The sequence below is a fragment of the Cyprinodon tularosa genome, unplaced genomic scaffold (assembly GCF_016077235.1).
Source record: "Cyprinodon tularosa strain WSP-4 unplaced genomic scaffold, ASM1607723v1 ctg116, whole genome shotgun sequence".
NCBI lineage: Eukaryota > Metazoa > Chordata > Actinopteri > Cyprinodontiformes > Cyprinodontidae > Cyprinodon > Cyprinodon tularosa.
The window spans coordinates 666,737-688,252 of record NW_024037959.1 but is presented as its reverse complement, the minus strand read 5'-3'; the positions used below and the strand labels follow the sequence as shown (position 1 = coordinate 688,252).

At 36.8% G+C, this 21,516-nt stretch overlaps 1 protein-coding gene across 1 annotated transcript in view; it reads right to left on the bottom strand.

Annotated features, from left to right (window-relative positions):
- Positions 1–21,516, bottom strand: part of macrod2 (mono-ADP ribosylhydrolase 2) — a 578,860-nt gene that overhangs the window by 88,562 nt on the left and 468,782 nt on the right. The window contains exon 8 of the mRNA XM_038306738.1: positions 21,331–21,404. Coding sequence (XP_038162666.1) covers positions 21,331–21,404 — 74 coding nt within the window. The remainder of the gene's footprint in view (positions 1–21,330; positions 21,405–21,516) is intronic.

Below are 21,516 nucleotides of genomic sequence, written 5' to 3'. Positions count from 1 at the left end.
TACAGAGTGAGAAGCTTTTTATCCCCTAACTGTGAGCAAATCTAATTTGATGGCTTGATAAAAGGGTACATTTTCATTTTAGAAGTCAGAAGAGACTGTTAGTGTGGATAAAAATAGGTGAATGTTTCCGTTTTGCTTTTATCCAGTTTAGATATATGCAGATATCAGTCAAAAATATTAATATTTTCTGAAATAAAAGAAACTTAAGAAAGCCGAGGATGAAAAGAAAAAAAAGAGGAAATTTTTGTCTTGAATCATCTGCAAGTCAAATTCTTTCCCGAACAGACCAAAGTTTTAATGCACTGGACTGTACCAGAGAACAGTCTGTCTTCTGCTCAGTCAAAAGGAAATCATAAAAGCAGAATAAAAGTAAAAACTCTTAGTAGCACTGCTGTAGCTATGCTGGTCCAGCAGGGACAGAATTTGGTGTACTGTCGGCGTTCAGCACATAAATAGTAATTCTGTGCTTCAGGCAAGGAGAACACAGGAGTGTACAGGGGACCACTCTGGAGGGCGACAGCTTCTTTACAGCCTCAGCTGAATGAAAAATAGCAAAAACAGAGAACACAGTCAAAGGAAGCCCTGTAAGCACAGATTACTGTTTTTGATTAGTCAGGGATAATGGGGGATATTTTCAAATATCACATGAGAAGAAAAATAACAAAGAATTAAAGATAAAACAAACAGGAAGAAGGATAGAATGTTTTAAACTACCGTAGATATAACTGTCTTTGTGACTGGAGTGTTTTGAAAAATCACATTAATCTCTAGTATTTAGATTTGGATGATAATTAATTTTTCTGTATTTTTGTGTCTTTATATTTATAATCTAATGTGAACAAAGCAGCCAAATGTTTCTATTGCTTCATCACTGTATAAAAATGAGCAAAGTTTTCAGTTTGTTTTAATAAGATGTTATTATTTATACAATCTTCTGAATATTTTACTCATATTGGGGGCAATGTTTCTGCAAATTGCAGGTTTGCGGTTACCGGAAGCAGCACACAGTCCTCACTGCATTTTTCTTTTAGTGAAATTCATAAATTCAGTTACATTTAGTCTCAGTAAGGTCCCTGTGGGGCAAACCAACCACCTCAATACCAAGCAGCTCAGCTAAACAACATTACAGAGAATGGAGGAAATATGGGAGGTTGCTCTAAGAGAGTGTAATAGAAAACGACTTGTTCCGTCATAGCCGCTCATGGTGATAGAATGCCACACGCTCCCTTCTGACAGTGTGATATTGGCTTGGCACAAGCTTGATGAATGTATCAGCCATAAGTCAGACAAACCACTATGCTTTCTGGAACAGAACCTTCTTTGATGTTTATGTCAGTGCAATACGACAGGTGCTGTTCAGTGGTACTAGGACACCTGCCTGAAATAGATCTATGAAAGCAGGTATGTCCAATACCAATTTTAACCATCATTTCAAATGAAACAGTATTACTCTTTGATGTTAGACAGAGGGTTGTTTGGAAAATAAGGTTTTGCAGCACCTATTAAAATATTTACCAAGACCTCCTAGATCAGGCTTAAATTGAAGTAAAAAAGAGAGGAGTCTGGAAAGATGATGAAAGCTGCTGGGACAACTGGCATGACTACTGGTGATAACTGAACTCAGACCACCTGGCTCCCTGCCAGGGTCAAGCAATTAATGCAGCCGTCCTTTGAAATTTCAGGCAGTCTTAAGAATACAGCAGATAGCGTCCAGTTCAAGAATGCTGCACATGGCAAAGATGAGACAGCTCCGACGAAGGTTCACAGTCGGGTCGCATTATTAACACACACAGCTGTTTAAACATCAGTAGAAAATAAACTGCTTTTCTTCATTATTTTTACATTTGCATACCAATGTGTCATAAACACAATAGGTTGTCTTTAGCCCTTGGCACCCCTGCCCAAAAGTTCAACAAGTTCATGGGTGCCCCCATAACACCAGTGAAAGCAATATCAAAACTTTTTTTTTTTATATTTTATATAATACTAAATTAGTGGAATTTGAAAATAAGTTGGTTTTGTTGGTGTTGATGTTTACGATTGGATGCAGAAAGGTCATACATGTTGACGCTTCAGTTACAAATGCTTTTTGACATATGGCACAGTTCTGTGATTGATGGAATAATGAACAAGCAACTGGAAAAATGGATGGATGGATGGATGGATGGACAGTTGAATAGATGGATTTATGAGTAAATAAATAACTGGACAACCAAATATACAAATATACAACAGGCTGGTGGCCACAAGGACAACCTGGCAATAAGGTGGATGACTTGCTGGATCAATAGATAGCAACTAGATGGATAGATGCTTGGAAGGGTTTTCGTGCAGCCAGCATTTTTCAATATTTATCCATACTGTAGCTGGTAAATACTTATTTATAGTCATTGTAGTATATTTAACTTTTCAGAAGGTGTAGAAACCCTAAATCAAGTGTGTACCAAGAAGCTGGATTTAGTGAGCAGTCTCATCTCTGCACCCCTACTGAGTTACATGAATCGTTCCAGTGTCCAAACTGGCTAAGTCCCACAGAAGCATATGTTCATGTCAACCAGAACTTTGATATTAGAGGGTAAAAACCTTTAAATAATCAGAGAGGCATGCTCAGATGTTTGAACATTTTGGCACGGTGTAAAAGAACCGAGTAATGATGCACCTGGATTTATTTTCCGGCACCTCTCGCTCCTACAGTATGTAAAACATTAAAGCAAAGTTTGGAGGAAATAAGTGCAAATTATCTTTATAGGATAATTCTACTCAGTTTTATTTAAGTTTGAATAAATTTAGTGGATTTGATGGAGACTTTGTAGGCAGACATATGTAAACATTACGCCCTCTTTTATAACTCTTAATTGAAAGAACCCTCACTTGCAAATACAACCTTGGGGCGAAAAAGTGCTGTGATCAAGTAATTTATGCCAGAAATAAAACATTGACTTTCAAATGCACCACCGCCTGAAGCCAGGCTTTGAGGCTGATTTGATCTCCCTTTGAGATTGTGAGAGATATGGCCCATTCCCCCTAATCACATGCCAGAGAACATGCAATCATCCAGCAACAGCTAAAGTAATCACAGTGGTGGTCTCCACCCTCTTCCCGTTATTGAGCAACAGACCCGCAAAATCAGTACCCCTGGTACGCCATGGATATGTCCTCCCCATATAAAATCAGCAGATCATTATTTATACTGAGGACATGTTTGTTTATGCTGTGGTGATAAAGAATCAACAATAAATGGTCAAAGAATAGTGACCACATGCAGGGTTTAATATTTCAGCAAGAACCCTAAAGCTATTTACAACTCAGTCTTGTGAGTAAATGAACCTGTTTGCTGTTAGTTTTCTAACAGGTTGTTAAAAATCTTAACTGTAACTGCAAAAAATAATAATATATATATTACATGTCTTGCAACTCCTGAAACCATTTTTAGAACTATCTCTTATTTTCTCCTAAAAAACCTTAACTTTTGTCCAATCAAATGGAGATTGTTTGTATATGCTTATATTTGTATATGTTTTGATCTAAATCTTTCAGCTGAAGTTCTGGCGCCATGTTAGGGGCCATGGGTCTGCTGAAAGGTGGGCTCTACTCTAAATAAAAGCTTTTGAAGTTGGGCTCAAATCATTAATCGAACTAGTCATTATCGTAATTGATTTTTGGAACATTCGTCAACCAATTTAATCTTTAACTGGAGTATAGAGACTGTAAAACATGCCTTTAGCTGACAGAGCGACCCACTTAGAGCAATACTTAAATCAAATTGTAAAAAAAATATAAAAACATCTTGTATTTAAGATTTAAAAAAAGCTTTTTTGTCAATATGCTCTATCCAGAACTCCTGAAGTGAAAGCACTTTAGTTTTCCTGGTTTAATTTAATAAAAACTCTTCTTTAGTTAACCTTTTGCTATCTGATTATTAATCAATTAATTGAAAAAATAATCGATGGATTGATCGATTTGAAAAATAATTGTTAGTTGCAGCCCTAGTTTGCAACATGCAACAGTTTGATTTCCAGGATTTTCCTGAATTTCACTCCAATCATATTCCTATCAGATATAACTAAGTTTTCTTTTCCCAGCGAAGGATTATCTTAAAATGATACTGCCATTACCATGCTTTACTTGAGGGAAGGTGTATTCAGGGTGATGTGCAGTTACTTTCTGGTGGACACTGTACCTAAAACCAGCCCTGAGTTTTACTGTAGTCCTATTTGAGCAGAGCATCTAAAATAGCTTTTCTTTAATGCAAAGCTTATTTTTTCATTCTTTCATTGGGGAGAGCTTGTTGAGAGCACATTTACTACTGGTTTAGTCCTGTCAACAGATTCTACCAATTGAGCTGTGGATCTCTGCAGCACCTCCACTGTGGGAAACTTAGCTACTTTTTGATTGGTGCTCTTCTTGCCTTTAATGTTAGATGAAACTGTCTTGATCAGTTTGCAATAAAGATACATTTCTTTTAGGGATTTCAAATTAAAAGTTCTTGGGGATTTTAAAAAGCTGTTTGTTAAAAAATTTATGTGTTTGCTTAAAGGAATAAACATAATCATAATTGTTTTATTAAATAGAACCTATGCAAACAGATTTTTAAAAAATAGCTCATACAGGTGCTGGTCATAAAATTAGAGTATCATGAAAAAGTAGATTGATTTCAGTAATTCCATTTAAAAAGTGAAACTTGTATATTATATTCATACATTACATACAAACTCATATATTTCAGATGTTTATTTTGTTTAATTTTGATGATTACAAATGACAACAAATGAAAATCTCAAATTCATCATATCAGAAAATTAGAATATTACTGAAGACCAATAAAAACAAAGGATTTATAGAAATGTTGGCCAACTGAAAAGTATGAACATGAAAAGTATGAGCATGTACAGCACTCAGTATTTAGTTGGGCCTCCTTTGGCCTGTATTACTGCAGCAATGCGGCGTGGCATGGAGTCGATCAGTCTGTGGCACTGCTCAGGTGTTATGATAGCCCAGGTTGCTCTAATAGTGGCTTTTAGCTCTTCTGAATTGTTGGGTCTGGTGTACTGCATCTTCTTCTTCACAATACCCCATAGATTTTCTATGGGGTTAAGGTCAGGAGAGTTTGCTGGCCAATTAAGAACAGGGATACCATGGTCCTTCAACCAGGTACTGGTAGCTTTGGCACTGTGTGCAGGTGCCAAGTCCTGTTGGAAAATGAAATCTGCATCTCCAAAAAGTTGGTCAGCTGCAGGAAGCATGAAGTGCTCTAAAACTTCCTGGTATGTGGCTGCGTTGACCCTGGACCTCAGAAAACACAATGGACCAACACCAGCAGATGACATGGCACCCCAAACCATCACTGACTGTGGAAACTTTACACTGGACTTCAAGCAACGTGGATGAAGTGCCTCTCTTCTTTTCCTCCAGACTCTGGGACCTTGATTTCCAAAGGAAATGCAAAATTTACTTTCATCAGAGAACATGACTTTGGACCACTCACCAGCAGTCCAGTCCTGTTTCTCTTTAGCCCAGGCAAGACGCTTCTGACGCTGTCTGTGGTTCAAGAGTGGCTTGACACAAGGAATGCGACAGCAGAAACCCATGTCTTTCATACGTCTGTGTGTGGTGGTTCTTGAAGCACTCACTCCAGCTGCAGTCCACTCTTTGTGAATCTCCCCCACATTTTTGAATGGGTTTTGTTTCACGATCCTCTCCAGGGTGCGGTTATCTCTCTTGCTTGTACACTTTTTTCGACCACATCTTTTCCTTCCCTTCGCCTCTCTATTAATGTGCTTGGACACTGAGCTCTGTGAACAGCCAGCCTCTTTAGCGATGACCTTTAGTTTCTTGCCCTCCTTGTGCAAGGTGTCGATGGTCGTCTTTTGGACAACTGTCAAGTCAGCAGTCTTCCCCATGATTGTGTAGCCTATAGAACTAGACTGAAAGACCATTTAAAGGCTTTTGCAGGTGGTTTGAGTTAATTAGCTGATTAGAGTGTGGCACCAGGGACCATCAATTTTGAACCTTTTCACAATATTCTAATTTTCTGATATGATGAATTTGAGATTTTCATTTGTTGTCATTTGTAATCATCAAAATTAAACAAAATAAACATCTGAAATATATGAGTTTGTATGTAATGTATGAATATAATATACAAGTTTCACTTTTTAAATGGAATTACTGAAATCAATCTACTTTTTCATGATATTCTAATTTTATGACCAGCACCTGTATGTTGTACATTTCAGGTCTGAAAAGAAGCTATCGGGTCTAAAGTTTCTCAAAAAGACATTAAAAAAAGGTTGTACAAAAAATGTTATGTTAGAATACAAAAAGCTGTCAGGTGTCAAAAAGAAATCAGATCTTAGTTCTTAGGGGGAAAAAATTCCCAGGTCTAAGGAAAAAGCTACATTCTCATCAAAACACATTTTAAAAGATTATTTTAGATAATGAAAAGCATAATATATACATTTTGTATAATATATACATACAGTTTGTTTTTTTTGCCATTGCTGCCTAGCTTCACCAATCCGCTTTAACTCACAATGAAATGATGGAAACAAGGAGAATATTGGAGGTTTTTAGGCAAGAATCTAGCTTAGTTAAAAACAGATATCCGCTTTAGTGGCAAAGAGTCAATTGAATAAAAAATAAAAAAAATAAAAAATAAAGGAGCTCAATTAATTTCTGAGACCAAAGACATGTAGTGCTGTAAGTGACGATATTCAGTGTAAACATATAGGGAACCATGTCCATGCAGGTTTTCTTTGCAAAGTCTAAAAAGTTGTGTGTAGGAAAATACACTAAGACTAAAGGAGAGTATAAAAATGGGTGTAACAATATATTTTTTGTTTATTCTCAATGGTAAAATTATAATTAAGCACTAAATTCTGCATAGTTGCACAGACAAAATATTAAAAGAGCTCAAGGGGTATTTACATTGTTTAAAGTGTGCAGGTATAATAAGTTGGATCCATGTTCCAATTAAAAAGTACCCTGAAAACATCTTAAGATAGATAATCACAGATAATCACAGGGGTCTGATGAAGACCTAACCAGGGCTATTTTTCAAAATAAAAGGGATAAAATGCAGTGAAAGGAAAATTGTCTTGGTTGTGCTACTAACAAAAGTAATAGTTGGGCCTGCCAAGATGCACAGCTCTCCCTTTTTTTAATAGTACTGTGAATTGTAATTTTTGTGGCTTTCTTTAGATGTAAAAAAGTGCATTTCAAAGTCAGTTTTAGACTGGTTTACAACTGACCAGTTCATTGTGCATCTTCTGCAGTGTACATAAAACATAATTACACTACTGATGCTGAGAAAGCCTAACTTGTGCACAACTGATTTTTTTATATCAGCTGAAGGTGAGAGTTAATAAGACTGGCAAGATCAGTCATGAAACAACAGTCAGTCTTTTTGTTTATGCCTCCTGAACTACTGGCATACAAAGCACTTACAATCAAAAACACAAAACAATTTTAGCAGAAACACCCAGTAAAGGTCTCCATGCTTCAACGTCGGGCACAGCGGTGTAAAATTGTGTTCAAATGGAGTGAATGAGCTAGCTGGAGTTTGATGAGTCTCCTGTCCTTTTCTGAACCAGTAGCTCACTCCTGCTTTATCACGGTGTGCCAGCTTACCGCTATCTGCACTGCACTAAATCAATTAGCATGTCATTAAGATAGCTTGTTCCAGCACAATAAGCATAGAGGGGGGCTGTGGTATCTGCAGGAACAGAGCGAGTTGAACTCAGAGAATATCTAGGCCTCCATGTGTCAGTGTGTGAAGCGCTTTGTTTTTCAGCAAAGTGGACATGTACACAAGCACCTGGATATCATGAAAACACTTCAAACAACTATTGTTACAAGCATTTCAGACAACTGTGTGTTATTTCGTAAGATATTTGGTACCTGATTATCATTACACACCTAATCGCAGCAGATTTCCAATTACCTTTTGACTGATGCCATCACTTTTGAAAATGTTTCATTTATCCTTTTTTTTCTCCTCTTCAAGCTAAGGATAAAACACTGACATTCAATATTAATCTCCCTGCAAAAGGAACACTCAAAGTCACCTTACATGAGTGAAACAGGTGATTATTCTGCAATTACCAGGAGTAAAGCAATACTTTGCTCTTTGGGTATAGATTGGTATGATAGGCTTAATCCCCACTGGTGCAGAGAGGATTTCTCTGTGAAGCGAGAGCTCAATCAGACCATTCAGATAAACACCAAAAATACTGAAGCGTTTGCTGCTCATGATAAACTTTTCATTATCTCTGACAGCGTGAGCGCTTAATCAAAGCTGTGTCTCCCTCTACAGATAAACCACAGTGTGAAAAGTTATACACTTAAGGATAACTTTCTCCTGTGTCAGTTCAGAAATTTAATGTGAGCACTTAAGCTTGCAATATTTAAGTAGACCAACCTGAGGTCAAGGAAATCAAAGAGCAGATCATAATATCTAGACAGAGCCAGATACTAAAAACCCGCAGATCATAAAAGGGCCATTCTACTGCTTTTGGCCAAATGTCTGACACTAATGTAACAGAGTGCATGATGAACATTAGCACTGATGCCAACACAGTAATTCTCTGAGAGGGGAAAAAAAAACACTCGTATATTTATAATTTGTCTCTTAAGGCATTTTACACCTAAATTAAGATGTAGGTTCTAAGGTCAAAAAAGCCTTGTCATGGACATAGCACAGTACAGTTTGCTTTTTCATCTGGGCACTTCTCCTTGATTCCCTCATTCACCGCCACACACTACCCCCAGTTGCACATCAACATCCCTAAATCCAAGGCAGATAAACATTTTTCTCCCACTCTCAATCACAGATGCAACACTTGGCAAGGACGTCTAAGTGGGTGCTAGGCTACAAAGTATAATGGAGAATTAATGCAATGGTGGGAGCATTTATTTGTGCACTGCTCTATCACTGAGAAAATGAAGTAAACTAGCAGGGGTTTCAGCCTTTACCTATAAATATAACTAAAATAAGTCCACGACGTTACTTTTCTAGTAACATTTAAATCAATTCTGAATCTAATAAAAGAGAGTTTGAAGTAAAAAAAAATTAGGATTATTATTATTATTATTATTCTAGAACAGGTTTCTTAATTATGATCCTCAGGGACCATTTTCCTAAAACTTTCAGATGCATCTCCACAAACCTCAATCGAATGTCTGATTTACCATTAGAGTCCTGCTAAACACCTGACTATATAGTCCAGGTGTGTTGAAGCAGAGGTGCATCTAAATGATGCTGTCTAAGAACTAAGGAACCAGAGAACTTTGTGATGACTTGATCTGGTCTTGCTCTTGTATCATGTGGACATCCCATCCTCTTAAAAAAAAAATTATAATTGAACTTTATTAATGTCAAACTGGAGAAATTTACCTCTGCATTTAACCCATCCCCTTGGGGAGCAGTGGGCTGCCATTGTGCAGCGCCTGGGGAGCAATGTGGGGTTATGGGTCTTGCACAGGTACCCAGAGTCCAGGCTGCGGTGATCGAGCCAGCTACTTGCAACCATCTCAGGGCTCAAGCGCACTGCTCTAACCACTAGGCCAACACTCCTCCACTCTTGCCCTTTACATGAACTTCTGTAACCAAAATCTGGATTAGATGAAGACATCAAGGACAGTGACAGGCTAAATTTATTATTACATATTGTAAAAACGAGTAGATTAATTGAAGGTGCGTTACAAATAGTAAAAAAGCTTTTGGAAAGATTCATATTCTGTCAGAAATTACAAGTCAAAGTAATGTATCCAAACAGTTTCCTGGCAATAGTATTTATATTGCCTGGACATGGGAACGACTGGTACCGGAGCACTTGATGAAATTCAGGCCAGGTCATAAAATTTTTATTTATTTTTTTTTTTAAATGCATTGCTAAACTGTCTTACCATTCTCCCACATTATCTAACTGATGTAACTGATTTTCTAACCAGGTCTTTCTCACTATTTACAGTTATGTCTACTGTAAAACATTTCTTGTCTACATTTCTTTTTTACGATCATGTCTTGTGATCTGCTCTGCCCTGCTCAGATAGCTGTTTAAGTAGGATTTTATTATACTTAAATCATACTGTGTGTTAAACTCAAGTCCCACACACAGAATCACTCAGGCTCAGGCTCACCAAGACAATTTATCAAGATGTCAAGATCTAAAAAAGGCATATAATGAGTGCATAAAGTGGCTAAAACTCTTAATATAATGGGCGTAAATTTAAAATAACAGAGCAGGGTGCTCATAGTGAATAAAGTCATACAATGAGAAGTTTAGTTTACACAGCTTCAACAGCCCTCTTATAGACATGATAATGCTGATTGGCCTGGAATGAAAATGAGTGTGATGATTCTGTTTTAGGGCAACTTAAATAGAAACTTGACCTACTATTAATAATCCATTAATACTTTACTAGATTAACATTTGTTCTATCCACTTAACTGATGAGATCCATGTAGAAGGATTTGGTTTGCCGGTGAAAGATCTTTATAGAGCTTTCAGAGCCTCCAGAACCACCCATTTAAAAGAACTGCTAAAAGTACAAAGTCTCTCCTCCACATATTGCTGGATTACACATGTAGAGCTTTATCACTGTTACTATTCACTTGAGAGTGGCAAATAGTCTGACAGCCTGTCTGAGCAACCAACAGGGTACCCTGTCTTATGATAATATTTTTATTATTTTCATACATTATTCACTAACCTAACCTAATAGATTCCTGTTTTGGTATATCTTAAAATATGTTTAATTTTAAGTTTAGCTTTATTAGTGCATAAACATCAGTTGTATATCAATAAAGCTGGCAAAATAAATTTTACAAATATAATGTACAATCATTTTAAGTGAATATATAATGAAACAATAATTAGCTCTTTGTTTTATATAAAGTTTCTATTGGTACGAGAGGAAACTAACGTTGGTCATAACACTAGTGTTGACCATACACAACTGATAACATGTAGTCTTTCAATGTATTGCATTTAAATACCTGCTGCTTATTTTAAAGCATTAGAATGGGAGACAGAAAATTCCTTTTCTTAAATACTTCAGACTGGTATTTAATAAAATACCAAATTTTACTAAATGCTCTATCTGCCTGTTTCAGTAGCTGATAGACAAAACAAAAACTTTCTTAATTTGAACCAATTGATAAAAAAAAGCACTCAATTGGTAAAACAAAAAAAGGACTCTTGATCCAAATCCAAATGAAATAAAATTTTACCTTTATATCACAAACATTAAATATTGTACACAGAGAACACATTTTATTCCAACATAATTCACACTTTAATAAGTTAGTTGCATAACCTTTTCTTTTAATCTCTTGCTCAACAAATTATTATTTAAATTAACACTCTTAAGCTAAAAAAAAACTGTTAAAACAGAATGTAGTAATTATTATTCTTAAGCAAAAAAAAAAAAAGAATCTGTTGGCTAAAAATATACAAAAATGTTATATCAATTTTTTCTAATTCTAATTGTTTCTATTTAATTTGGCACGCATTTGAGCCAATAAGGTTTTCTTGATAAGTGCTGTAAGATGACATCTGTTCTGAACAGCTGTAAATACATTGAACAGTACTGCATCAATAGAAACTAGTTTCACAAACTGATTGAGTCTGCTTGGGTTTGTTCTTGTAAAGAGAATTCCCAACAATGCTAACTTCAAGGTAGAAAGAACAATGTAAAAAAAAAAAAAAAAAAAACATTGTTTACTCTGCTTGGTGTGTCTGACAGATGATCTTTAATTAACATATGTTGAGTTATACTGAACAAAAAACATTCTTCTTCTTATAAATGACGACTATCACATTAATCATCTTTCAAACTAATACATGTCCAGGCAAGTGATGATATAATGCCAACAACTCTATTCATTCCTAATAGCCGCTTGACATTTGTCACATAGTTTCCAGATTGGGTTTGTGAGAGAACATATTATCAGATTTCTTTGGTGACAGATGCTACTAAGGTAAACAGATTATTGACAGAACAGAAAATGGAACGTAAACACCTGTTTTTGGAGAATCCCTGCCAAAGCAGCATGCTTAATATTAAAGCTCAAGCAAGTGGCACATTGAAAGGTGAAATCTCTACACATCAATTCAGTCCTGAGAAGCTCAATGCAGCAGAGCTTATTACAGACTCTCAATCTGTCTCAAGTGCTCAGTCTGTCTCAGTAATACGGGGCCTGCCGGCTCCTTGAAATGCTTCATTAAAACGCTTGGCTGTCCAGAGCACATCCATGGCAGCCAAATAAAGTGTCAGACCACATTTTTCATCTGCAGATTAAACCTATGTAAGCTCAAATTAAACCAAATTAGATCTGAAAATTAGAAATAAAGCAAAGCCAAATGACTGGAGAGACATGGGGCGGTTATCAGGAGGGAACACTTGTATGCCATCTGTAGAGCTTGTGGTGCTGGTTTAAGGGTTTTTCTAATTTATTTCAGGATTCTTATAGTTTTTATACATAAATTAAGGGTTAAGCATTTATTTGCAGTGTTTGTAGACCATTTTTCATTAACTTTGAAGTATAGATTTGTCAGTTTCATGTGGATTTGAAGCATTTTAAGTGAAGTAACATTTAAGTAAAAATGTATGTATGGATGGATGTATGGATGGATGGATGGATGGATGGATGGATGGATGGATGGATGGATGGATGGATGGATGGATGGATGGATGGATGGATGGATGGATGGATGGATGGATGGATGGTAAAACCAATATATTCTCAGTACATTTTTATCTTTCCATACTTCTCCAAACCTGTAAAAAACTTAAATTAAAGTCTAGGTTTTCCTTTAAAATAGTACAGTATTTATATTTATTTATTGGGGAAACTTGTTGGAGGCTGAGTCCAATACTGTATGTCTTAATCTCTCATCTGTTCTGATTTGCGCTAAAGTATCTCTAGAGTAAATTATCTGCTATTCTTGAACATGAGTTGACCATGAGGAGAACGAATAATCTGTTAAAATGAAAGTTGATGTCTTATTAGTTTTGAGTTTCACATAACCATAGCCTTCCTTTGTGCACTGGTGAATGCATCATCGCCTGAAAGATAAACTTTCAGTATATCAATTACAAATTGTCTTTTTCGCCATTTTATCCTCCTGCATTGTCTTAATATATTCCCAAACCACACACCAGTGTTGTGAACATTTCAATTACACATCAATTGCATGACTACAACCTGCCAAAACTAAATTTATCGCCTATATGGATACCACAGTTGCTGAGCCTGACATACACAGCCACGTCCATAATGTTGGAGAGAATGAGTCTATGCACTGAAAAAAAAATAGAGGTTGACAGAACTTACATTTTCTAGGCAACGTGATGCATTTGGTTTTTTGAGTTTTCCTTACTTAAATTCACTGTGGTTGAGTTTACAAAGATTTTTGAGTTCTGCCAACTTAGGTTTTTGGAGTGTTACATAGAAATTTTGAGTTCTACCAACTTAGGTTTTTGAGTTTCACCTTTAAGTTCTGAGTTCTATCAACTTTGTTTTATGAGTTTGACATATAGATTTTGAGTTCTACAAACTCAGATTTTGTAGTGTTATCTGCAAGTTGAGTTCTATCAACTCAGTTTTTTTAGTCCTACCAATCGTCTTCACTACCAATCATTCAACACACAAAAAATTATGTTAATACAACATTTTTATTGCTTCAAGCCAAACATTGCATCAATAGATACAGTATAAAACCATGTTCAACAACATAATCTTAACTGCACAGATCAAAGTAACCTGACACTGGACCAGAATGTTCTAGATTCGTAAGAGTGATGATGAGGGAAAAAACAGTAAGACACCATTTTAGTAAGAGGAAAACACACAGGTAATTTTTTGTGAAGTAAGTGTATTAACATACACTATATTGTCAAAAGTATTTGCTCACCTGCCTTGACTCACATATGAGCTTAAGTGACATCCCGTTCCTAATCCATAGGGTTCAATATGACGTCGGTCCACCCTTTGCAGCTAGAACAGCTTCAACTCTTCTGGGAAGGCTGTCCACAAGGTTTAGGAGTGTGTTTATGGGAATTTTTGACCATTCTTCCAGAAGCGCATTTGTGAGGTCGCACACTGATGTTGGACGAGAAGGCCTGGCTCTCAGTCTCCGCTCTAATTCATCCCAAAGGTGTTCTATCGGGTTGAGGTCAGGACTCTGTGCAGGCCAGTCAAGTTCATCCACACCAGACTCTGTCATCCATGTCTTTATGGACCTTGCTTTGTGCACTGGTGCACAGTCATGTTGGAAGAGGAAGGGGCCAGCTCCAAACTGTTCCCACAAAGTTGGGAGCATGGAATTGTCCAAAATGTCTTGGTATGCTGAAGCATTCAGAGTTCCTTTCACTGGAACTAAGGGGCCAAGCCCAGCTCCTGAAAAACAACCCCACACCATAATCCCCCCTCCACCAAACTTTACACTTGGCACAATGCAGTCAGACAAGTACCGTTCTCCTGGCAACCGCCAAACCCAGACCCGTCCATCAGATTGCCAGATGGAGAAGCGCGATTCGTCACTCCAGAGAACGCGTCTCCACTGCTCTAGAGTCCAGTGGCGGCGTGCTTTACACCACCGCATCCGACGCTTTGCATTGCACTTGGTGATGTATGGCTTGGATGCAGCTGCTCGACCATGGAAACCCATTCCATGAAGCTCTCTGCGCACTGTTCTTGAGCTAATCTGAAGGCCACATGAAGTTTGGAGGTCTGTAGTGATTGACTCTGCAGAAAGTTGGCGACCTCTTCGCACTATGCGCGTCAGCATCCGCTGACCCTGCTCCGTCAGTTTACGTGGCCTACCACTTCGTGGCTGAGTTGCTGTCGTTCCCAAACACTTCCATTTTCTTATAATACAGCTGACAGTTGACTGTGGAATATTTAGGAGCGAGGAAATTTCACGACTGGATTTGTTGCACAGGTGGCATCCTATCACAGTTCCACGCTGGAATTCACTGAGCTCCTGAGAGCGACCCATTCTTTCACAAATGTTTGTAAAAACAGTCTGCATGCCTAGGTGCTTGAATTTATACACCTGTGGCCATGGAAGTGATTGGAACACCTGATTCCAATAATTTGGATGGGTGAGCAAATACTTTTGGCAATATAGTGTATATGAAAAAATAACAGTTTTACAAATTTGGACAGCCTTCAGTTTGTTTTTTTCAATTGTAGTCTCTTTAAATTGGGTGCACCCTTATAAAAAAAATAAAATGAAATAAAATGTCTTGTTTCCCAACGGAAAAAGAAAAAGGTTTTCCCTTTTTATCTCTGAGTTTTTCTTTTTAGTCCTACCACTCCGACAGGACGATGAATGCAAAAAAAGAAAGTCCTCTTCAGTCCAAATCCTTCTCTTCAGTCCAAATCCAGATGTTCATACGGTTGGCTCGCCATCTCCATTTAAGGAGAGAATCCAGAATCCAGGGTATCCAAAAAACCCAGCCTGCATAGTACAACAGAGCTTAGTTAAATCCATTCACTTCTTGTTCTTAACTGTACAGTTTATATCTCTCCAAGTATGATAAATTTCAGTGTGTAATGTAACTTTTCTAACTCATTACGAATTAACTGCTGCATTACAGGGTTAACATATAAAATGTTAATGTCACTGTTTTTCTTGTAAAGCAAATAAAATCATGAAAGCAAAAAATCCACATGTAAATAATGTAAATAACAGTAAATACCCACATCGGATTAAGAAAGTAAAATAATGTAGTCTTGTAATATTCTGTGCCTGAGTGCAACAACACTGCACTACATAAAACAATTTAGAAATTTAATAAGTTATTACACTCAACTTAATGTCTCTTTTCATTTGTACAATGAAAATAACAGGCACACTCTTTTCTCTATGCATAAACACTCACCCGCACATGCGCGGCATAAACACGCACGCGCACACGCGCATTATAAACGCGCACGTGCGCTGCTTTTCCTTTCATCAGAACGTGAAAAACATGTGAACTCATGCTTCAACTCGGTGGCAATACACCACAAGGGAATGCTAACTCACGGAGCTAACCGCTAACTGTCTGTACTTTGCAGCACTCACCGGGAAAACTGGTAAGGTCCCAGGGTCGTTCCTCCGTGGTTCTCCAGATGCATAAAATCACAATGTCCGCCAATCTTCTCAAACACGAGGGAAAAAGGCTGTGCCCTTGAAGAAAGGGATAGGAAACCCCGTACCGTAGTGGGCGTGTCCATGAACATAAGCAGTGCGCATGCCCATGAGTTTACAGTTGAGGGAACTCAAAAAATCTTGTATAGGCGATTTAAAACTCCTTGTTAAACCAACTTCTGAGAATTTGAGTTGGGCAAACGTGTATTTATTTGTTAGATGTCAAATTTATATTTCTGAGTCGGATTACAATACAATTGTGTGTTAGAACAACAATTGCCATTTACTTTTTTAACAGTGTGGAGAGGATTGCAGAGGGAGCCTGTGGTCAGTGCTCTGTTACCCCCGGTGTGTCAGATCCTCAGCCAGCCCATTGTGCTGAAATTCAGTCACAATAGCACTGTATCTTCCCAGAGCAGGCCCCTTATCATGGCCCTGAAATGACTCGTCTCTCTGGATGCCTACATCACAGACGTTTTGGGTCTGAGCACACAAAGCTCGAGGTGAGCGAGCCCTTTGTTCGGCGCATGACAAAGTTGCTCACAAAACTTCTCGCTCTAACATAATCTTAGAAAACAATTTGCAGTTTATACCCTGAGCCACTGTTGCAAATAACTTTCACAGAACAATACATTGAAGGATTTTATTATAAATGATTCTATTGATTGAGCAGCCTATCCAGTAAACAGCTGTCATCTCATAATTTGTCACAACACGATGGTGCCTGAAATAGAAATGTGTCAGTCATCAATCACGCTGACTCTAGTTCTGTCAATCGACCAAATGCCGTCATGATAAATTGAATTTTTTAAGGATGTTTGTCAAAGCCAGTGGTTGTTATCTACATCTATAAGTAAAAAAATAAAATAAAAAAACTCCATGCATTTGTTACTTCACTCTGATAAAGCTCATAGTTAAGAGCGGCTCAGATAATCCTGAACTGTCTATATAGTTATGCTGCTATAGGCTTACACTGCTGGAGGACAAAGGGACCACTTTCAATCATTCTGCTTTATTCTATCTCTATTCTCCAATTCTGCAGTATTTGTTAGTTCCTGCTCCAACTCTGTGCTCATTCTGCATTTTTTCATCATGATAGCTTCATCTGCTCTGTTCCTGTTTGGCAGTGACATCACCCTGGAGAGAAATACTAGCTGTCCGGCTGCCATCAACAACTTTGTTTATAGATGTTGAAGGTTGGTCTGTTTTTCAGTGTAGTCCTGTTTCTCTGACTGTAACTAACTATTACTGTATGTGCTCTCTTTCCTCCTCCAACATGGAGCTGTCTTGGAGCTCATCTGCCTGGTTGTGTGTTTCCTGGATGGGGCTGCCTGTGGAGCTGGTTAACAGTCACCTTATGTATCCTCAAAATTGGAGTTCCACAGATAATGAAACTAGTTTATTATGCAAAGCTTTGCAACATATGAATGCTTTCATTTTTAGGGCTATTTTTTCTAGTATCCTCCTGGAAAAAAGGGCATGCACCAGGAACTCTAAAGCATTGTGCAATAATGCATGAAGAAAAATGGGAGGGATGGATTCCTGATGTAACTCGTGTTGCTCTGTGATTTGATCCAGCGGAAGGAAAATATTTCTACACTCCTGAGTAAAACGCATTACTTTATGCTCTCTGATCTTGTTAAAAGCTTACTGACTCCATCTAGTTAAAGTTAAGTATTAACCATGTATAATCAGACAGTTTTAACAAACTGTGTATGGGCAGGCCTCCACAGAACTCCCTCACCACTTGAATTGTAAAATGTTTTGCAGGCTTGCCCAAAGCTGAAATACCCATAGAGTTAAAGCAGTACAGTAAATTGTCCTTTGATTAAGTGGCAGTCTTATATGTGGAACAACACAGCCACAAAAGTCAGCTTCACGCATTATCCTTTTATTTACAGCACATATGAGCTATACAAAACACACTTGATGCTAGGGAGCTGATTGATTCAACCACTGTATGCTACAGGAATCAACTGGTGGGGAGAAGCTGCAGTAGTTTATCTACTGCAAAGTAATCTGGCAAATATGTATCATTTGGGGGCCAGTTCACAGCATTCTGCAGCACATCAAATTGTAAGCTTTATAAACGCCTCAATCCAGTGTGACAGATAGATATAAACAGTGCTTCAGTAAATAGAGATGACCCTTGAAGGTTACCATCATTCACTCACGCAGACTGATAAATGTTCCATAAAGGCTCATACAGCCTCGCTACAAGTTGACAAAAATCTGGCATCATAAAAAAACAGATATGTCATGTTCAAATCTGTTGAACTCCATTTGAAAGCCACTGCACATGCTAATGCAAAAGTATCAAACTCCTAGCAGTGTGTCTGGTAATAATTTTCAGGTTTAGGTTGATATCTATTAGAATTTGACCCTGTTAATTAGTGCCAAACACGTTACAAGATAATGAAATATCAAGGCATTGGCACGGCATTAAGTACAATGTTAACTGCTTGGCATTTTTCACTCGATAATCAGATCTAATCTGACATCAAGGCCATGTAATGTTAACTACACGGTCTGATAACAGTTCAGTTCATTTTCTGCACAGATTATACTACATTACTGCAGCTAAGTACAAAAGTCCTTCAATGTATGTAAGTACTGTATAGTGCTTTGCACAGAATTCGTCCCCCTTCAAATTTTAATATTTCATAAACCATAATTTTCAATGTATTCAATTTGAATTTTAACCAACAAAAATTGCAAAAAGAAATAGGAAATAGATGTCTTTTTAAATAAAAGTAGCTAATATGAAAGGTTTAGCTAGCATATCTGTTCAGCCCCTTTTACTCTTATACCCCTTAATAAAGACCATTAAAACCAATTTAGGATGGCTGAATTAGCGAATACAATCTAGTCATACTGTATAAGGCAAGGTAATAAACAAAAAAATACTTCTATATCTAAATCACTCAATGCACAAAGAAAAAAAGTTGAATCTGTGATAAAAAAAAAAAAGATTAAAATATAAACCGTCTAGACCTTGTTTAACATAATCTTTGCTATTTAAAAGTGTCTTTAGCTGCATTATTTTTAATGAAGTAAATCAATTCAGTGTGAAAAAGGTGGCAACACACTTTACAACCTGAGAACTATTGTTTAACAAAAAACAAACTGTCTTTTCTCACCAGCTTATCCAAGGTTTTGGGATGTGTTGTGAAGCACTTAAAAGGTCAGACAAGAAAGCTGAGTTTAGGGCATGCAGTGCTTCAAAGGTGTCGACTAAAATATAAAAATGAATTCTATAGTAATTGTGGAGGCAATATGAAAGTGCCAAAACAGGAGTTACTGTAAGTGCTCTCTTTCTTGTTTTGTTTAAAAGCCTAGCAGCAGTGTTCTGGACTGACTGGAGTGAGTTATTCTGTCGTTTTATTGAAGGTGTTAAAAAGGCTGTTACAGTGGTTCACATGGGAGGAGAAAAATGTTTAAAAACCACCCCCAACTCAGTTTCTGACACGAAGCAGAGCAGAGCCGTTTAGATATATTTTTCAACTAAACTAACCTTTTTTTTTTATATTTTCTTAAAATGAGCCTTAGAGTTCAAGACAAAGCCCATGTCAAGCTTTATGCGGTTTGGCTGGAAAATGAAAGCCATCATACCTAGGTGTTGTTTGATATCAAAACTGTGAGTGTCAGGATCTATGATCAGACTCTGTTTTATTTCACACTTCGGTAATATAACAAAGTCTCAACACATCATACAGAACTCTTTAATCTATGATCTCCAAACAGAAAGAATATGGAACAAATGGAAACCGAATCTAAATTTAGCTTTAATGAAATAATGAAAGAAGAATGCAATTGTTAGACAAAAGCTCTAATCCTATTTACAGTCAGGCTCAATCTATGTAGGGGCCCCAGCACAAAAAAAAAAAAAAAGTTGCTCTAGTCACATGAAAACTACTTAATTTTTTTTGCTATCTCCGTAAAAACACTGTGCACATAGTGGAATAAACCCCACCCAAAAAACAACCGACTATGCACCCTGTTACCTTCTTAACAACTTCGCTTCAATGAAACATTAAATACAGCATCATGTTTAGGGAAACTATCTCAGCAAAACCAGTGAAGTTGAGATAGTTTTACGATGCATGAAGCTAAAAATAACACAATTCTGAAAAAAGAAAAACAATAAAAAAAATATATATATACATTATATATATATATATATACATATATATATATATATATATACATATATACATTATATATATATATATATACATATATATATATATATATATATATATATATATATATATATATACATATATATATATATATATATATATATACACATTATATATATATATATATATATATATATATATATATATATATATATATATATATATATATATATATATATATATATATATATATATATATAAACAACCAATACAGGCTACAAAAAACACAAGACTGGACACAGTGTTCACCTTTTAGTTGGGTAAATATATTTAAGAAATTACTTATTGTACCACATAAGAACCTTGATGCTACAGCCTGAGCTGCAGGGACAGTTGCTGAGATGATTTATTGTAATGGACCAGGTAAAGTTCAAACCTCAGTCTAATTGAAAACTCTTTCTCTAGGCATCCAAATATAGACACATAGCTCAAAGCTAGCCGGTTTTAAAATGGCTTAAAAATATTGACCCATGGAGAAATATACAAAAGCAATTTTATGAATTTTCTATATTGAAAAGATCCTTTCATCTACAGTAACAACAATGCAGTACTCTTTGTGGTATATTGTAAAAATTCCCCAAATTTACATTAAGGTTTGTGGTGGTAACGTGACAGTGTGTGAAAATGATAAAGGTGTGTAAAAAATGTTGCATGGTCCTCTAAATGAGATTATCACCGTTTAAGAGTTATGTAATTCTGGGTTTGATAGCACTCCCCAGCAAAGAGGAATTAGATAGTCAACAGACCATTTGAGTCTGATTAGTCTCAGACTGGCTTTTAATTTGATATGCATGCAGACCTCAAATTGCCAGGCGGATAAGTCGTCCATCAGATCTAGACATGCATGGCATTAGAGGATTTGTGGTTCAGCTGTGGACCAATCATTTCTGCTTACAGAAAAAATTAATCGAAATTCCAACAATGAAAGTGCCTCAAAAAGAAGAACATTTCTCTGAAAGTGGCTGCTCTTTCATTTGTCATACCTTATCAGGGTTATCTTCAATCCACTTCTTCACTGTATTCAGAGCAATGTCTGCTGCAGGCTCATTGGGATAGCCTAAGGAGACAGTGAAAACAGTGTAAACACAAGTTAAACTTAGCATGCACCCACCCACCCAAAAAAAAAAAGAAACTGAGTACGGCAACAAAGTACATTAGTCTGGAAAGTG